At 54.6% G+C, this 15,488-nt stretch overlaps 1 protein-coding gene across 2 annotated transcripts in view; it reads right to left on the bottom strand.

The window, feature by feature from the left end:
• Positions 1-2,057: 2,057 nt before the first annotated feature.
• The window catches only part of Efnb1 (ephrin B1), a 16,645-nt gene continuing 3,214 nt past the window's right edge, over positions 2,058-15,488 (bottom strand). Inside the window, exons 1-5 of one of the 2 annotated variants that reach the window (XM_021153924.1) lie at positions 14,031-14,983; positions 5,458-5,735; positions 4,502-4,594; positions 4,195-4,320; positions 2,058-3,959 (exon numbers count right to left, since the gene is read on the bottom strand). In XM_021153924.1, the coding sequence (XP_021009583.1) occupies positions 3,547-3,959; positions 4,195-4,320; positions 4,502-4,594; positions 5,458-5,735; positions 14,031-14,158 (1,038 nt within the window). In that variant the 5' untranslated portion in view covers positions 14,159-14,983 and the 3' untranslated portion in view covers positions 2,058-3,546. Of the gene's footprint in view, positions 3,960-4,194; positions 4,321-4,501; positions 4,595-5,457; positions 5,736-14,030; positions 14,984-15,488 lie in introns of those variants that run through there. The other variant, XM_021153926.2, reaches the window with a different exon arrangement.

The raw sequence follows: 15,488 nt of genomic DNA, 5'->3' as shown, positions 1-15,488 counted from the left end.
GATTTCCTAGGTCAATTGGGTTCTGCCTGCAGAGGAAGCCAGGCAGCCCCACCCTCACCTGGGAAGCATCCTCTATCCCTGACTCACCAGGAGCTAGGGCCCAGCTGGGACAGGAAGGCGAGTAGAGGGTGGGGCTGCTTTGGAGCCCGTCCCACTAGAGGACCACCCCTTCTGCCTCCCTGGAGCTAAGCCTGGCCCTTCCCTGACCCAGATGAGAGGGTGAGGGAACTGGGTAAGAAGGGCTCTTGTTCCTCAAGGCTGGCAAGGAAGAGGCAAATGGAGAAGTGAGGGGTGGGGAGAGCCACCTGCTTCCCTGTCAGGGAACTTCTCTGATTTGAGTCCCTCGTGACCCTCTTTACCTGGTGTGCATTTCTGGATACGTTATGCCTTGCTGGGTCTCAGTTCCCCCCTTCAAATACGAGGCAAGCAATTTCCCTACCTGCCATTTTCACGCTGCATCTTCTGCAGCTCAGAGAGATGGGCCATGTTACATACTTGACAAAAGTGCAGCTAGGCTCCTGACGAAGGCCACTTCTACACGGCATACCCAGGAACACCGGCCACAACACTCATGCCAGGAAGCAGCGCCCCAGAAGCTTTCTGGGATTGGGTAGGACTGCCCAGACTTTCCTTGGTCTCCTCCTCCTAATTCTTCTTTACATCCCCACATCTTACTTCCGGGATCCTACTCCTGTCCCCTACCTCACCCCATCCATCACCACTGAGACAAAGGCAATTGCCAACCTTGGCCAGGTTAGGGGACTGCTAAAGGACAAGATTGGGGAGGTCTACGCCAGGCTCACCCACCTTGAGGTCGGAGACAATCATCTGTCCAGAGCTAGCCCTGGCCAGAGACCCCCAGCTCAGGCTGGGCCCCACTCCGGGCAAGCAGTCAAACAGCAGAGGCCTGATCTGATCCAAGCACTTCCTTTGGTTAATGAGAAACCAAATAAACAGACTCTGCCCCAGTTGGCTCCAGCAGCACCCTAGGCTGGCCCAGCCCTATTCTAGACCAGCCTCTTTCCCCTCCCCTGGCAAGTCCCACATTCTCAAGGCCCTCCTCCCCCTTCCTTCTCAAAGTGCTCCCCACTTGTCTGGGAGCTGGGCCTGCTCCCTGCCTGTTCCAGTGGGCTTCCTGTTGGATCCCTCACTCACACCCCCATCCCTCCTCCTCCTCCTCCTTTCCTCTATCACTTTCTCACCCATTTTTAGCTGGTGGGATCTCACTTCTCTGCCTCCCTGATAGCTGTCTTAGCCATTGCCAGAGGTGGTCCCTTGAAAAGTTCACAGGCTCCTCTGGGCCCTGCCAGTCTGTACCTCTTGTCAAAGGATGGAAAGTCAACCCTGCTTAGGACCCCTCAGCACACTTTCTGACCTGAACACGTCAATTACTCATCGGCCTGTGGAAGGGAGCCTGGGCATTCATTGCTGTTCTAGCTGTAGGGCCTTCACTGCCAGCCAGAAGCCACCAAGTACGCCATGGCGGCACCTCTGGTGTGGCTCCCATTGTGAAGACAGGAAAAGGAAGATTGTTTTGGCTGAGAGGCCAAATGGGCAGTATGAAGTCACCCTAGTGCCCAGTGAGCCATCTTTGAACGTCAGTTCTCGACAGCTTCAGACATCTTGGGGCAGGACAGGGTTGGGCCTGCCATCGGGTTCCACATTTAGTCCCAACCAGGTGGTGGCAGTACCTGGAGACACACCCAGGTTCCCCATGGGAACACCCCCTCTCCATCAACCTTTTCTGTCTGAGCCTGGTGCCAGCCAGGGCAGATGCCTATGGTCTGTGCCACAGGAGTGACGGGATGGCTAGGGGGGAGGGGGGACTTCAGGCTACAGGGCAGCGGAACAAGGAGGCTGAGACACTTAGGAGACAGAAAGCGGCAGGAAGCGCATGGGCACTTTAACGAGCTTGCTTCACAGGACAGCCACTGGCCCTGATCATCTCTGGTTTGGCAAAGGAATTCTCTCACACACACAAGTACAGGCATAGGCACATACAGACACACTATCACACTTCATTCTCCGACATCATGACACTAGTTTACACTCATTTCTCCATGTGGTTAATTTTTTTTTTTTTTTAGTTCTCATTTTTTTTCTAAGAAAAAAGCAACAAGAAAATAATTCAGAGTTTATACAAAACATCTTTACATTATTTCTTCCAAAAAAGACTAGTATTTACACAAATGGCAACAGAATCAAAAACAAAAATCCCTTCCGACTGCCACCTGGAAGGGGCTGGCTGTTTTGCTCCCTCTCCCACCTGGCACCAGGGTGGGCAGCTGGCCAGGAGGCAGTGTGGAGGTGGGTGGTGTAAGGCCCAGCTCCTTCCATGGCAGCCCTGGGAGTGCCTGCGAGGCACAGTTGAGTGGCAGTCTGTTAGCAGCCGTGCTGCCAAGGAGCTGGGCTCAAAGTGCACTGCAGGCTGGCCCAGCCCCAAGCAGCCTCTTCCTCTTTCCAGGCCCCAGCTCCAAACTCAGGGCAGGGGGTGGGGTGGGGGGACAGTGGGAGCCATATTGAGTGAGTTGGGGGTGTGTGTGCTTACTTTGTACTAGAACCCAGGGAAAGAGCAGGCCACCTGGCCTTACACCCTCTTAAGATCTCCACCTTGAACCAAAGATACCAAAGGTAAGGAGAGAACAGGGTGGTGATGGTGGGGGGGAACTCCCAGCTCTGCAGGGCAAATAGCCACCTGGGCACCTCACCTCCCTCCACCCCCCATGAGGTCATCTGCCTGCAGCAGCTCTCCTGTTCCCCAGGCAACAGCCAATTAAGACATTAATTACCGTGAGAGTGAAGGAGGCAGGAGATGCCCAAGAATCCCACAAGGAAGGGATTTTTTTTTTTTTGGTAGAAGGGTGGTAGCCACTACCCCATTGCTAGGAACAGCATTGTCTCATGAGGGTCCAAAAAGGAGGGTGGCGCTCTTCTCTCCCCGGTGGGCAGAAATAGCCCTGGCCTACCCTCCCCCACTCCCGTGAACTACTAAGGAGTCTATAAAAGAAATGCCATCTTATGTTTCCTGGCTGGCCACATCCTGCCCCAGGCCCTCTTAGACTGGGTCAGGCCAGGCTCAGAAAGCCTGGGAAGGGGCTGCCTTGTACATTTTCCCATTTTTTTTCCTCAAAAAACAGATGAAAATGAGTTGACAGCTTTAAAAAAAATCAACACAAAAGCATTAAAAACAGTGATGATAGTGGACAAGCAGTCCTGGGGATGGGTGAAGGGATGAGGAGGGGGCAGGGCCAGGGGGCTACCTCCCTGCCTGCAGTCCGTCAGTGTCCAACCCTGCCCTCCTAGAAAGGGCACCCCCACGGAGCCCAGAGGCCTGGCCAGAGGGGGAAGGCACAAGAGCATGGGGATTGGGGGCACAAGCACCCCCCTCCGAAGCCCAGGGGGCAGGAAAAAGGGGATTATAAAAGCCAAGAAACTACAAAACTAAATACAAAGGTGGGCACAGCTGGCAAGGGCAGGGGAGTGGGGGAGAAGAGAGCGGCCGATCCAGGCCATGTGTCCTGTGGGGCCTGAGGCCATGCTGGGCCTTCAAACCTTGTAGTAGATGTTCGCCGGGCTCTGAGGGGGCATCTCCTGGACGATGTAGACAGGATGCCCGTAGTCCCCACTCACCTTCTCATAGTGGGGGCAGTAGTTGTTCTCTGTAGTCCGTAAGGGGATGATGATGTCGCTGGGCTCGGTGCCCGCTGTACCACTACCCCCTTTGGGGCTGGCTAGGGTACTGAGCGAGAGGGCAGCTGCCCGCTGCTGTGTATGCTTGCGATGGCGCTTGCGAAGCTTGAGTAGTAGGACTGTCAAGAAGATGATGATGAGCAGGAAGATGACACAGCCAGCGCCGACGGCTGCGAACAATGCTACCTTGGAGTTGAAGAAGCTGTCAGAGTCCCCGCTGCCACCACCACCTGCACCTGGGCCACTCTTCTCTCCCTGGTTCACAGTCTCTGAGGAAAGAAGAGGGAAGCAATGGTCAGTCAGGGGACCATTGCAGTCAACATTGTGGCAGCAAACAATGCCACCTTGGATCCAAAGAAACTCTCTGGGTTCCTGCCTGGCCCCACATCCCCCAGAGAGATACATCATGTCTCAGGCAGGAGGCAGGCAGCAGGGACTTCTTCAGACACAGGACGGAGGGGATGCCTGAGAAACACCCTCTGCAGAATAGCTATATTCACTTACCATGCTTGCCGTCAGAGTCACCCTGGGATCCCCGACCAGGAGCCTGTGTGGCTGTCTTGACAGTGTTGTCTGACTCCTTGCTTGGCCGGCTGGTAGTCAACTGCTCGGGTGTCACAGCATTTGGATCTGAGGGCCAAGAGAAGACAGATCAGAGGGAGGACTCTGCCAGCATGGGTGTCCTCAACTCCCTTAGGTGGGCTAAGAATGGCCTGAATATCAGAGCTCGGCCCCTCTAACGCTGTGACTACTTCCTCACTACCAACATACCCCAGGCAACTGCCAACATGGCTGTTGGGCAGACACTCACCTTGCCCAACCTTCATAACAATCTTCATAGTGCGGGTGCGACACACACCTCCCTCCCGGTTCTCCAGTCCTTCCAAGCTCCCATTGGACGTTGCTGTAGGAAAAGGCCAGAGAAATCAGAAACTGGAGTTTTCAGTTTACTTTTTCTTTTCTCTCTCTCTCTCTCTCTCTCTCTCTGACAGAATCAAGAGAGAGCCAAGAACAACGATCAAACGATCACCAGTAGAGCTCTGCACCTCCCTTCCCCAAGCCCTTCTACCTCCCTCCCCATAGGAAGTAAGAAAGCCAGCCAGACCCATACTGAGCCCCTCTGCTTATGGCACTCCTTGTGGCCAGGCCTTGGTCTTGGGGACAACACTGAGGTATATCTTCTTAATGGGAGATGCTGCTCAGACCAAAACAAATGGAACTGGTACCATTAGAAGGCCGTTGTCCTAGACTGGGAGGAATCCTACAGAAGTGTGAGGCAAGCCAGGCTAAAACCCATCAACTCCTTGTGTGATCGGAGGCAAGGTGCCCATGCACTTCTTTGAGGGACCAGAGGAGGGTTAGTGGCTAAAGAGTGAGCCAGGGCCTCATGGACGTTAGTCACACACTATCACTGATCCCTATTCACTTCCTGGGGCCTTAGACCCACCACCCTATCCCACCCTCTACAGGGGGAAAATAAGGCAGTAAAGCTGGCTGGTCTCCAAGGATTCCTCCAACTCTGCCATTCTCAAGAAAGGAAGAGAAAGCCACATGGATAGGCAGCCTTTCCCATCTGTGCCCTGGAGTCGAGGCAAGCTGCCGGGTTCTGAATGCTGGGGACAGAATTCTAAGGGCAGGCTGGAATCAGATCAGGCAGCACTGTAAGGTGTGCACGTGCTAGCACGGCATCACTCAGAAACAGGGAGGCTGCAGGAAGGCAGAGTGAAGCCCAGCAAAAGAGCTGGTGACAGCTAGGTGTGGACTCACATGTAATGTAGTAATCGTGGTACTTTTTGAATTCCAGGCCCATGTAGTTGGGGCTGAACTCTTGGAACTTGATGGTGAAGCGGATTTCCTGGTGTGGCTTGTTGCAAGTGACCAGTACATTGGGATCAAGCACAGTGCTGCAAGCAGCCGCCTGCTCTGGCCGCACCAGGTACAGCTTGTAGTACTCGTAGGGCCGCCCTGCTTCTGCTCGGGGGCAGATGATGTCCAGCTTGTCTCCAATCTTCGGGTAGATCACCAAGCCCTTCCCACTTAGGAACCTGCCCAGAAGAAAGAAAATGGTCAACGTCAAGGTTGGGAGCTCTGGCTATCTCAGGACCAGGTGCTATGACAGTGAGGGCCAGGCTCGTCCGACCGGGTGGAGCTATCAAATCAACCTTCTGCCCTTCCTCTATCCTTGGGCTGGGGGTGGGGAGAGAGAACCATACTGCCAGCAGGGTGTGGAAGGGGTGGCCCATAGGCAAGGCTGCCAGGCTTTCGGTGCTTGGCAGGGTGGGGCAATGCCTGGCTAGGGGAGCCCTTTGTCCTAATGGGGCATTTCCGCAGGGGGGCTGACGTGGCCAAATGGGCCAGGTACCTATGTGTCAGGCCCAGGCTACCTGGAGGTGGTGCCCTGTTCCCATACTTCCCAACACATTCACATTCCTTCAAAGGCCACTGCTACTGACACACACGCGCGCACGCACACACACACACACACACACACACACACACACACAGAGAGAGAGAGAGAGAGAGAGAGAGAGAGAGAGAGAGAGAAAGAGAGAGAGAGCAAGCCCACACATGTCTTAGCCACCACCCCCGCAGCTCCCAGCCAAAGGCTAGGGGAGCTCAACCTGCCTGGAGCCTGCCCCCCATCTTGCTAATCTTGGGCATGATGGGGAGATAGAAACAAGCAATGGAGCCAGGAGCCGATGGCCACCATCTGTGGTTAGGGACAGCTCTACAGTCTTATTCTGGTGATGTACCTATCCCTACTGCCAGACCAAGAGCTGAAATCCCGGTCTTTCACTTTGACTCCGGGAAGGAAAGAAAGGGTGCTCTTACCAGGAGAGCACAAATTCATGAAAGACAAGACCTCAGGAATCCCATGTGGCTGGAATCTAACCTCTTGCTCCTCCACTGCAGCTACTACAGATCCCAAGAGGAGATGAACCTTGAGCCAGGCTTCACCGGCTAACCTGGCAAGCAGAGTAAAGATATGAAGCTCCGCCGGCCATTTCTCAGCTTGCTCAGGCAGAAGCTGAGAGCCAGGAGAGAGAGCACAGGGTGGACTCACATTCCAAAGCTAGGTGCTTCCTAGCTCCATAGTCTGGGACAAGCTCTCTAAACTTCCGTTTCTTCACTTATAAACTAGTTCCCATAACCCTAGGATTGGGTGGGATGAGCACCTAGACTACAGTAGGCACTCAATAAGATTGAATCCTTCTTTGAAACAGTCTGCCAAGAGGCAGGCAATCGGACACCAACATTAAGTTCTGTGGTTTCTTAGGCAAGCTCTAGAAAGAGAAGATACAACTTGACTGCCATGGACTTGACTGTCTGGTTTGGTCCCAAAAAAGTAAACAGCCCACACTTCAGCCACAGACACCTCCAGGCTATCTGTAGGTTACAGGTGAGGATGCTACTTCATAGGATGAGAGACATCAAGAGGGAAAAGATGGCTCATCGGACGAGGATACTGTGATGTTCTAAAATGGCTTCAAAGCTCAGAATGAGGGTGGATACCAGGTGAACGAGAAAAATGTCAGGGCAGAGTCAGCAACTGTGGACAGCAGTGGGGAAGACAAAACCCAGGCTGGCTGATGACTCAAACAGCCTGCACAGGCAAGAGTAGAAAGTATCAGAGGAGGTGGGAAAGAGATCTAGGGCTACAGGTAAATTCCCCAAGGCCATAACTAGCAGCGTGGGATTCATCTGCTTGGTGGTGGGTCCTCTGACAGGAGGAACCATGAGGGACTAAAGGTAACCCACAGGAAGGATAAAATGAAGAGTGCCATTCTGGGTGTTGGTGTAGAATCCCAGGTCACAGGCTACTGCAATGTTGTTCCATTTGCCGAGGCCCACAACACAGTAGGGACAATCAATGAAGGCGCACTCAAAGCTCCGGGCTGAAGCCTTCCTTCACACTGTCAAATATGTGCCCTTGTCCTGACATCTTCCTAGCAGAGGAGGGAAGCTAAGTGGCTGAAGCAGATAGAAAAAAAGGAACAAAACAAAACAAAACAAAACAGCCTTTCTTCTGTGTCATTGTGATGCTCCAAGCTCAGAGGTGCCATCTTGATGTACCGGAGGGTCAAAGCCAGAAAGGGGTGCTTTGTCCTTTGGACTCTAACTCTACAGCTCTGCAGCAGACAGAAAGTAAGCAAACAGGGCATGGGGGCCCAAGTAAACATTTGAGATGAAATACCCTCATCCCTTTGGCCATACAAAGCCCACAAGTTTCACCAAAGGTTGTGTAATTCTCACGGCACTTTTTTTCCACTTTCCCCTGGTCCTCCCCAGGTAGCAAGAACAGAGCATTTCTAACATTTCAGAGCTCAAAGGAACCCAGGCCCTTAATATGAACAAATGAGTGATCAGAGATCTATTCCCATTGAGGAAGGCTTCTCAAACCCCTTGGGCTTTAACAGAACCTCAACAGTGTCTGCTTCTTAGACCGTTGCACCCCACGACAACATAGAGCTGTAGCTACATAGAGGACATGAACATGGAAGACAGACGGGTTCACTTCCTAACCACTGGGCCCCAGCTTCCTCACCAGAGCAATGTGTCTGCTCGAGGATACTCTTCCACTGCCACCACCCACCCAGACTCCAGAGCCCCAGGACTGAACAGGGCTTTTAGCTACTTGGGGTTCTAGTTTGAACCCAGACACATTGAGGAAACAGATGTCTGCATGGTGGGGGGAGGGGGAGAAGAAAGGACTATTGCCCCCAACACCCCTCAGAGTGTCTCCAACCTCAGTGAACAGACTTCATAAATATTCATTAGCTCATTTGCATAGCAGCCGGCAGAAGAAAACTCACCTTCTCCTAAAGTGTGGAAGGGAAAGGAGTCTAATGAGGCCTGCATCCCTGACCCCAACCAATCCCACGCTTTCTTAGCATCTTCCCCTAACTGGTAAATTTTCACTCAGGAAAACTTCCTCAGAAGTACCATGAGGAAGTCCAAGAAAGTATATGGGATCACTAGGGTTGGGGGTATAGCCAGTGAAAGTGAAGCCCCAAAACCAGGCACAGTGTTAGTGATCCTTTTAAGGGCACCATACCTATCTCCTCCCTTTCTCACCAAGTTCTGAGTGGGAGGAGAGGAGGAGGAAGCTTCTAACTTAAAGTCTTTAGGCACCACCTTTCAGAAAGGACTGTCCCCACCCCATCAAGCCAAGCTTTCCTTCCTAGGGCCACCCCCAGACAAAGCCCTTTTCTAGAAAATAAGGGGATTGACATGGCCCTGCAGGAAGCCTAAAGCAGGTCACCATGGCAACCTGAGGCCTTCCCTCCCTAGCCTCTGATAGCCCTGGGACCCCAGGGAGCCACCCCAGGGAGTAAAAAGACTTTAGGAAGGCAGCTGGAACTATTTCAGCTCCAGTCTTGTGGCCTGGCCTCTCCCATCTCCCCTAGCCTGTCTTTCCCCTTAGACTTTCTCATTAGAGGTAGCACTCTGAAGTTCGGAAAGCTCATAGGGTCTGGGGACAGTAGCCTCCACGGCCCAGAAAGACTAGAAATAGCTCTTCCATCTGCACCTTAGTCCAGACGAGCTCCTCTCTACCTTTCTGTATGTCGCCTACAGGGAAGAGCTTACAGTGGGGACACTTCTGCTTAGAAAGCTATTCTTGTCCCACCAGGCCAGAAGGATTGTCTTCCTTCCCTTCAACCTTTTCCTCGGGCTCTACCAGAGGTTTAAGGGGGGAGCCTGCTTTCCAGCCATGCAAGTCTAAATGTGGTTTGGTTTGGTGACCCCACCACTACCAGGCCTGTTCTCACCCCAGGATGGCAATACTAGTGAGGGACAGACCCCAAGCCAGAACTCAAGTCTGCTCTCATCCCAGCTAGGGTGGGGAGCCCCGAAATTAAAGGCTCCTCTTTCACTCCCCCAGCTCCACCCAGCCCCCGAGGCAGCAGGAGCAGGCCTGGCGTGTCCCAGCAGTGCCCGCCCAGGCGTGGGTGGGCAGGAACAGCAGCTGGGCCCTGGCACACACACAGCTCTGTCGGAGGCAGGCAAGCCAGAAGAGTCCTAGAGGAAGTCACTCTCCTCACCTACACAAACTCTGCCCGCCTCTTCGTCCCACCTGACCAGAGCTAGTCTACTGGGGCTTAACCACACCCCCTGACATGTTTTCCCTGGAGTTCCTAAGAGGAAGACATTCCTGGCCCAGGAGGAACCAAAGGAGCTACTCAGAGCTGGGAGGGGCAGAGTGCCAGTCAGTGAGTTAGGCTAGGTCACCTGTGCAGGGTGCCCTCAGAGCTAAGCCTCAGAGAGTTGAATGAAGAAGCTGGAACACTACTTATCCCAAACAGGCAGGACCTGAGTCATAAGGCCGATGCAGGCCCGCCTGGGAGGTGAGAGGGGAGAACCCAGGGACAGCAGAGGTCTGGTTCAAAACCTACTTTGAATTCCTGTTCCCTGCAGCAGGATGGTATGGAAAGAATGGCACAGGGCACAGTTCTGCCTCTGCCCGACTCAACAAGTAACCGGCTGACCTGAGACAAGACATTTCCCCTTTCTGCACATATGCCTCCTCCTCTTGGAAAATGGGGCCATTGCCTACTTCCCAGGGCTGTTGGGAGCACCCGATGAGATCATATATGAGAATGCATTGTAAGTAGCAAGGTACTACCTGCCTATTACTTAGCATGCCAAGCACAGTATCATTTAGAAGTAGCAAGCTGAGAATGAGTATGCTTCTGGCTTGCTGGCACCCTGACCCCAAACCACCACCACCACCAGATCATACCAGGGAGAAGGGACTTTCATAGTCTCAGAAGACCCCCACTTCATATGCCCTTATAATCATGTGAACTATCCCCCAAACCTGGTGTTCCCATGACAACCAGCAGTCTCCTTGTTGCCCCAGTGACCCCATACATAGCCCTAACCCCAGAAATCAGTGCTTCCCAGCAAGCAGGATCCAAGGCCTGGGCACCCTCATGCACCTAAGCTAGTATGGCAAGTAAGGGCCCCAAGAGCCCCAGAGAAGAAAGAGAACCCCCAACTCAGTCCCCACCTCAGCTCCCTCTCAGGCTCTTCTGGCCTTTGCCTTGCTTCCCTGGGTGGGGTCAGAGAACAGGAACCTTTAGGGCGCCCAGGCTTTCTTTCACCTGTAGCCAATTAAACATAAAATAGAATAGCCAGGTCCCCAGTCCCTCTGGAAAGAAGTCCCTTGGGCTGGCCTCCCCAGGACTGAGCTAGAACAGTTGTGAGGGCTGGGGCCAACCCTTTAGCTTGTAACAGGCAAGCATGGGTTGGGGTCTGCAGCTGCCCCACCCAAGCTGGATGGGGGTCAAGGGTCCTGAATGCCAAACTGAGCCCCTAGCCCACCCTCCTTGTAGGGAAGGTTTGTAATGTGATCTGAAACACATTCCCACTCCTTGGAGGTGTGGGGGGGACCTGAGTGGGGAGCAGTATAGGATCAGAATGGGACTGAGAGACTGAGGTGCAGCACCTGGACTTGGCTGAGGACTCAAGTGTGAAGCTAACACTGGCTGCCCCAAGTTCCCCAAGGGGAGGCAGCTGGGGGAAGTGGCTGCCCATGGCCTCTCCCCAGGCCCCCCGAACATGCTCAATCTGCTTTCCACCAAACCCCAAAAGGACCAAACCCATCTTCCCACCCTCTACTCTTGGGGCAAATCTGACAGGAGGGGCCCAGGAAGCAGAAGTTCTTATCACCCAGGGACTACCACCCAGACAGCCCCTTAGCAGCAGTTCAGAAGATAGATAAGACAGACTGGCAGTCTTCAGCCGGCCCTTCCAGCTCCCTAGAGCTGGGGCTGCGTGCGCCCTGGAACCTAGAAGCAGACCCCATCACTTCTTTATTTTGATTTTTTTTTCCCTAGGAGGAAGCAATTAAGCAGGGTTTATAGGCACTGGGAGATTTTTAGAGGGAGGGGTGCCAGCTCCTGACAGGGCTGAGGAGAGGGGACCAAAAGCCAGGAGAGGAAGAGGGGAGGGATAAGAGAAAATGAGCCTGCAAGGGAGAGCACGGGCATGTGCGAGAAACAAAAGGACTTGAGAAAAAGAGGCAGAGAGTGACTAAGAGTGAGAGGGAGTGTGAGAAAGAGAGAGAGCAGGCGAGCCTGGCTGGAGAGAGAGAGAGAGAGAGAGAGAGAGAGAGAGAGAGAGAGAGAGAGAGAGAGAGAGAGGTGAGTTCCACTCTCACAGGGTGTGAGCAGGCAACAATGTCGGCCTGAGAGGGAGAACTCAGTAGGACACACGGAAGCAGAGAGAGACAGTATTTATTTAAAAAGCCAGGGCAGCCTGAGGGTTGGGTGCGGTGGCACAGGCAGCCCCCGGAGCTGAGGGCAGTGCCTTGGTCCTGTCCTCCTGCCCTGCACCCTGTGCCAATAAACACAGACATAGACTGCATTCCAGACCCCTGAGCATCGATGAAATGGGGTCTGGGAACCACCAGGATCAGTCTAAACTGTTCCCAGAATCTGCTCAATTATGGGATAGAATCTAGGCAGGTTCTACTTGAGTCCAAAGTCAGTCCTCTCCAAATCCCCAGGACACCTGTCCTCAGCTTGACATGGACTGGATAGAGAGCAGGGGGGACACAGCCGTCTCAAGCTTGGAAACTGCTCTGTGGCTCTAAAGGCAGAGAACACATAAAGAGGGGCGCTCCCAGGGATCCTGTTTCTCCCAGCAACCTCAACTCTGCAGGAGGGCTCTTCTCCAGCTGCGGAGCTGCATGGTATCTAGACCCAAGAGAGCAATTAGGTCACTCCCATGAGCTCCTGGGACGGGCTACCCTAGGGGGATTGCAAGTCCCCTAGCTAAGGAGCACTTCCAGCCTCCACCCTTACACATCGAAGAACTGGGCACTTCACAAGCTCTTCCCGTGGGCTTAACAGCCTAGAGGGTTCCCCCAAACCATTTGAGCCCCAGCAGTGAAGGCATGGTGACCAAACAGGCTTCTGAGTAAGGTAGAAATCCTGGCCAGTCAGCCCCTTTCCTTGTACAGAGACAGAAACCTCTATCCTGACCCTAGTTTAGCCAAGGACCTGTAATGGGATCCTACCTTAACCCAAGGAGAAAACAAGAAGACCTCTTCTCTCACTTTCATCCCTGGGACTCAAGGGGCTAAGGCAGGCAAGAACCTAGGAAGTTAGCAGAGAGCCCACAAGAGTGGACAGGAGGAAATTCCAGAAACAGGAATCTGGGAACAGGTCAAGCGCCTCCCCCTCCCCCTCCCAGTTTTCCACTAACTGTGTTGTCCACAACTGGACTGCCAGAAAATGGGAAGAGAGATTACAACCCTGAGTTCCACGGTGAGTCCTAGATGCCAAAAGAGAAAAAGGTCCAGAGGTCACAACAGCCTAAGCTACTCCCCACCAACAGCCCAGAAACCACTGAGCCACCGCCCTGAAAGGTGTGTGTTGTTTAGAGATGGGAGGGGGCAGAGTTAGGAAGGAGAAGGAGAAGAAAGAAAAGGACCTCCTTTATATCACTATCCCCCAAACCATAGGAGAAATCTAAGCATGGCTCTCAAGTCCTGGGGTGGGGGGTTGGACCTGCCTGGACAGGAATCACACGTTCCCCACCCACCTCCCTCGCTGGCTCCACTACCATTCTCAGCCCTGACTAGCTCTAGAAGCAGCTCTGGTGCCTAGCTCAACTGGACCCCCGACGGGCACTGGATCGAACCCCCTCCTCAAACAAACCCTCTTCCACTCCGCCCTTCTCCACCCGCCGCCTTTGTGAGCCTGGAAGCAGCGCCCGCCTTTCTACCTCCCCGGCAGAGAGAAATGGAGGGGGGGGGGAGTGTGCAAGAAGAGACGGCAAAGAGAAAGACAGGGAGGCAAACAGACAGGGAAGAAAGACAAATGAAAATGGGAGAAGCTGGAGAAGATATACAGATGCTGCCACTCGCCCCGGGGCGCTAGGTCCTGAGCCGCCTGCCCTGACACCTAAGCAAATGAGGAACCTGTGTTCTGGCCTGGTCCCTTGCTCAGGTCGATCTCACCCTTGGGGTGGCTGTGAGTGAAAACCACCACGTTCCCAGAGGCCCTGGAGTGGGCTGCTTACTCGCCCCCACCCAGCTCTCGGGTGCGCTCTGGAGCGCCCAGACATTCTATATCTGCCTGGTGTGACCAACGGACGCGATCCGGACTTGAGAGTAGGGCCGAACCGAAGGATCTAAACGCAGCTAAGTGCCCCCACCCCACCCTTCCGCACCCTACCCCGACTGCCCGCAAGAAAACACTAGAAAAGGCCAGATATAAAATAGGGCGCCGAACCTCCTACGGACAAACCCCCACGCACTTGGGGGTGCACGACCTCACCCCGAAGAAGTGCCTCCCACCCCCAGGGACCAGAGTAGATAAGTTACTCACTTAGGGTTAAGAGAGCTCCAGGACACGGGCTCCAGGTTCTTGGCCAACGGCGTGGCAAGCCGGCACAGCGTCAGCACGACCATAGCCACAAGCCACTTGCTGAGCCAACGCTGCCCAGGCCGGGCCATTTTCCCGGGGGCAGAATGCACTTCAGGATCCCCTAGCGCCTCCTCAGCAAAGCTCGCCTCGCCTGCCCGTGCCGCGCAGCGCTCGGAGCCACTCAGGCGCCCATCCTCCGCAGCCGCCGGCCTTGAAGCACTCCCCTCCCGCCGGCCTCGGGGTCGCTCTCCTTCGCCCGGCTGGCCAGGAGGACTCACTGGGCAGGCGTCCCCAACCCGCGCATGGGCTGCGGCCTCCGAGGACTTTCTTCCCTGGCCTCTCCGCCGCACGAGGCGCGACGGGGGCTCGCCGCCCCCGAGTGATCCCGCCGGATTCCGCTCGGCTCTCCCAGACTGTTTGAGACTGCGAGTCCTCTCCCCGATCGGGTCTCCCTGAAGAGCGCTCAGTGGCTGCCCCGACGCCTCGACCGTCCTGGGATTGACGCCTCTGGGAAGAAGAGGCGGGTTGTCTCCCAACAATGCGAGCTCGGTCCCCAGGCTCCCGACTGGGTCCCCCTAACACGGACTCCGTTCCTCCGGGCCACAGTGGGACTCCGCGCCGGCGCGTCCCACGACAGCTTCTACTTTAGCACCGGCCCTTCTCAGTATACTTAAAAGACTAGTACGGCCCTGCGGAGCAAATCAGTCCCATCGATTTGCGCCTCTGAAGCCTCGGCCGGGTAGCCCGGCAGCCCGGTCGCCAAGTCCTTAATCCCCGGCGATTGAGCCCGAGTGTCTGCAGTCAGTGCGAATCACACACACCCCCCACTGCTGTCCAGCGCGCATAGACTCCCTCCGCTGCCGCTGAGCTTTCTACCCTCCTGCTCAGGCGAGCACAAGGCCAACCCTGCTCCTTCGAACCAATAGAAAGCTCTGTGACGGGGTCCTTGCCCCATACCACGCCCACCGAGCAGGAAGGGGTGGGGCTTCGGGGAGCTCTTAAGGACGCTGCTCTCTCGATGGCACGAATCTGAATGTGCGGCTCTTGCGGTTATGCCTGTGTCCCGCTTAGTCTGGTTCCCAGGGAGTTCTCGGGAAGTTGGCGCTTCCCAAAAGCTGCTGGCCTGCTCTCCCTTATGCACACCCGGTCAGCACCCGGCCCACTGACCTAGAGCAAACAAACCCTGTCCCAAGTACCTCCAGAAAGCACCGTCCTTGTGTTCTTTTTATACACACAAACACACTCCACATGCGCATACTCGCGTACCAGCCCCAGAATCCCACTCGGTGCCCACTTCTGTCAGCCTGCCTGCTCCCAGTCCAGTCACTACCCACACTCTGTTGGACCCCGTCTTCCTGTCCTCGCAATGCACTCCTTTTTTTTTTTTTTTTTTTTTTTTTTTTTTTTGTTTTGTTTTTG

This window comes from Mus caroli, chromosome X (genome assembly GCF_900094665.2).
Source record: "Mus caroli chromosome X, CAROLI_EIJ_v1.1, whole genome shotgun sequence".
In the NCBI taxonomy this organism is placed as follows: Eukaryota; Metazoa; Chordata; class Mammalia; order Rodentia; family Muridae; genus Mus; species Mus caroli.
This window is presented reverse-complemented; position numbering and strand designations above follow the sequence as displayed.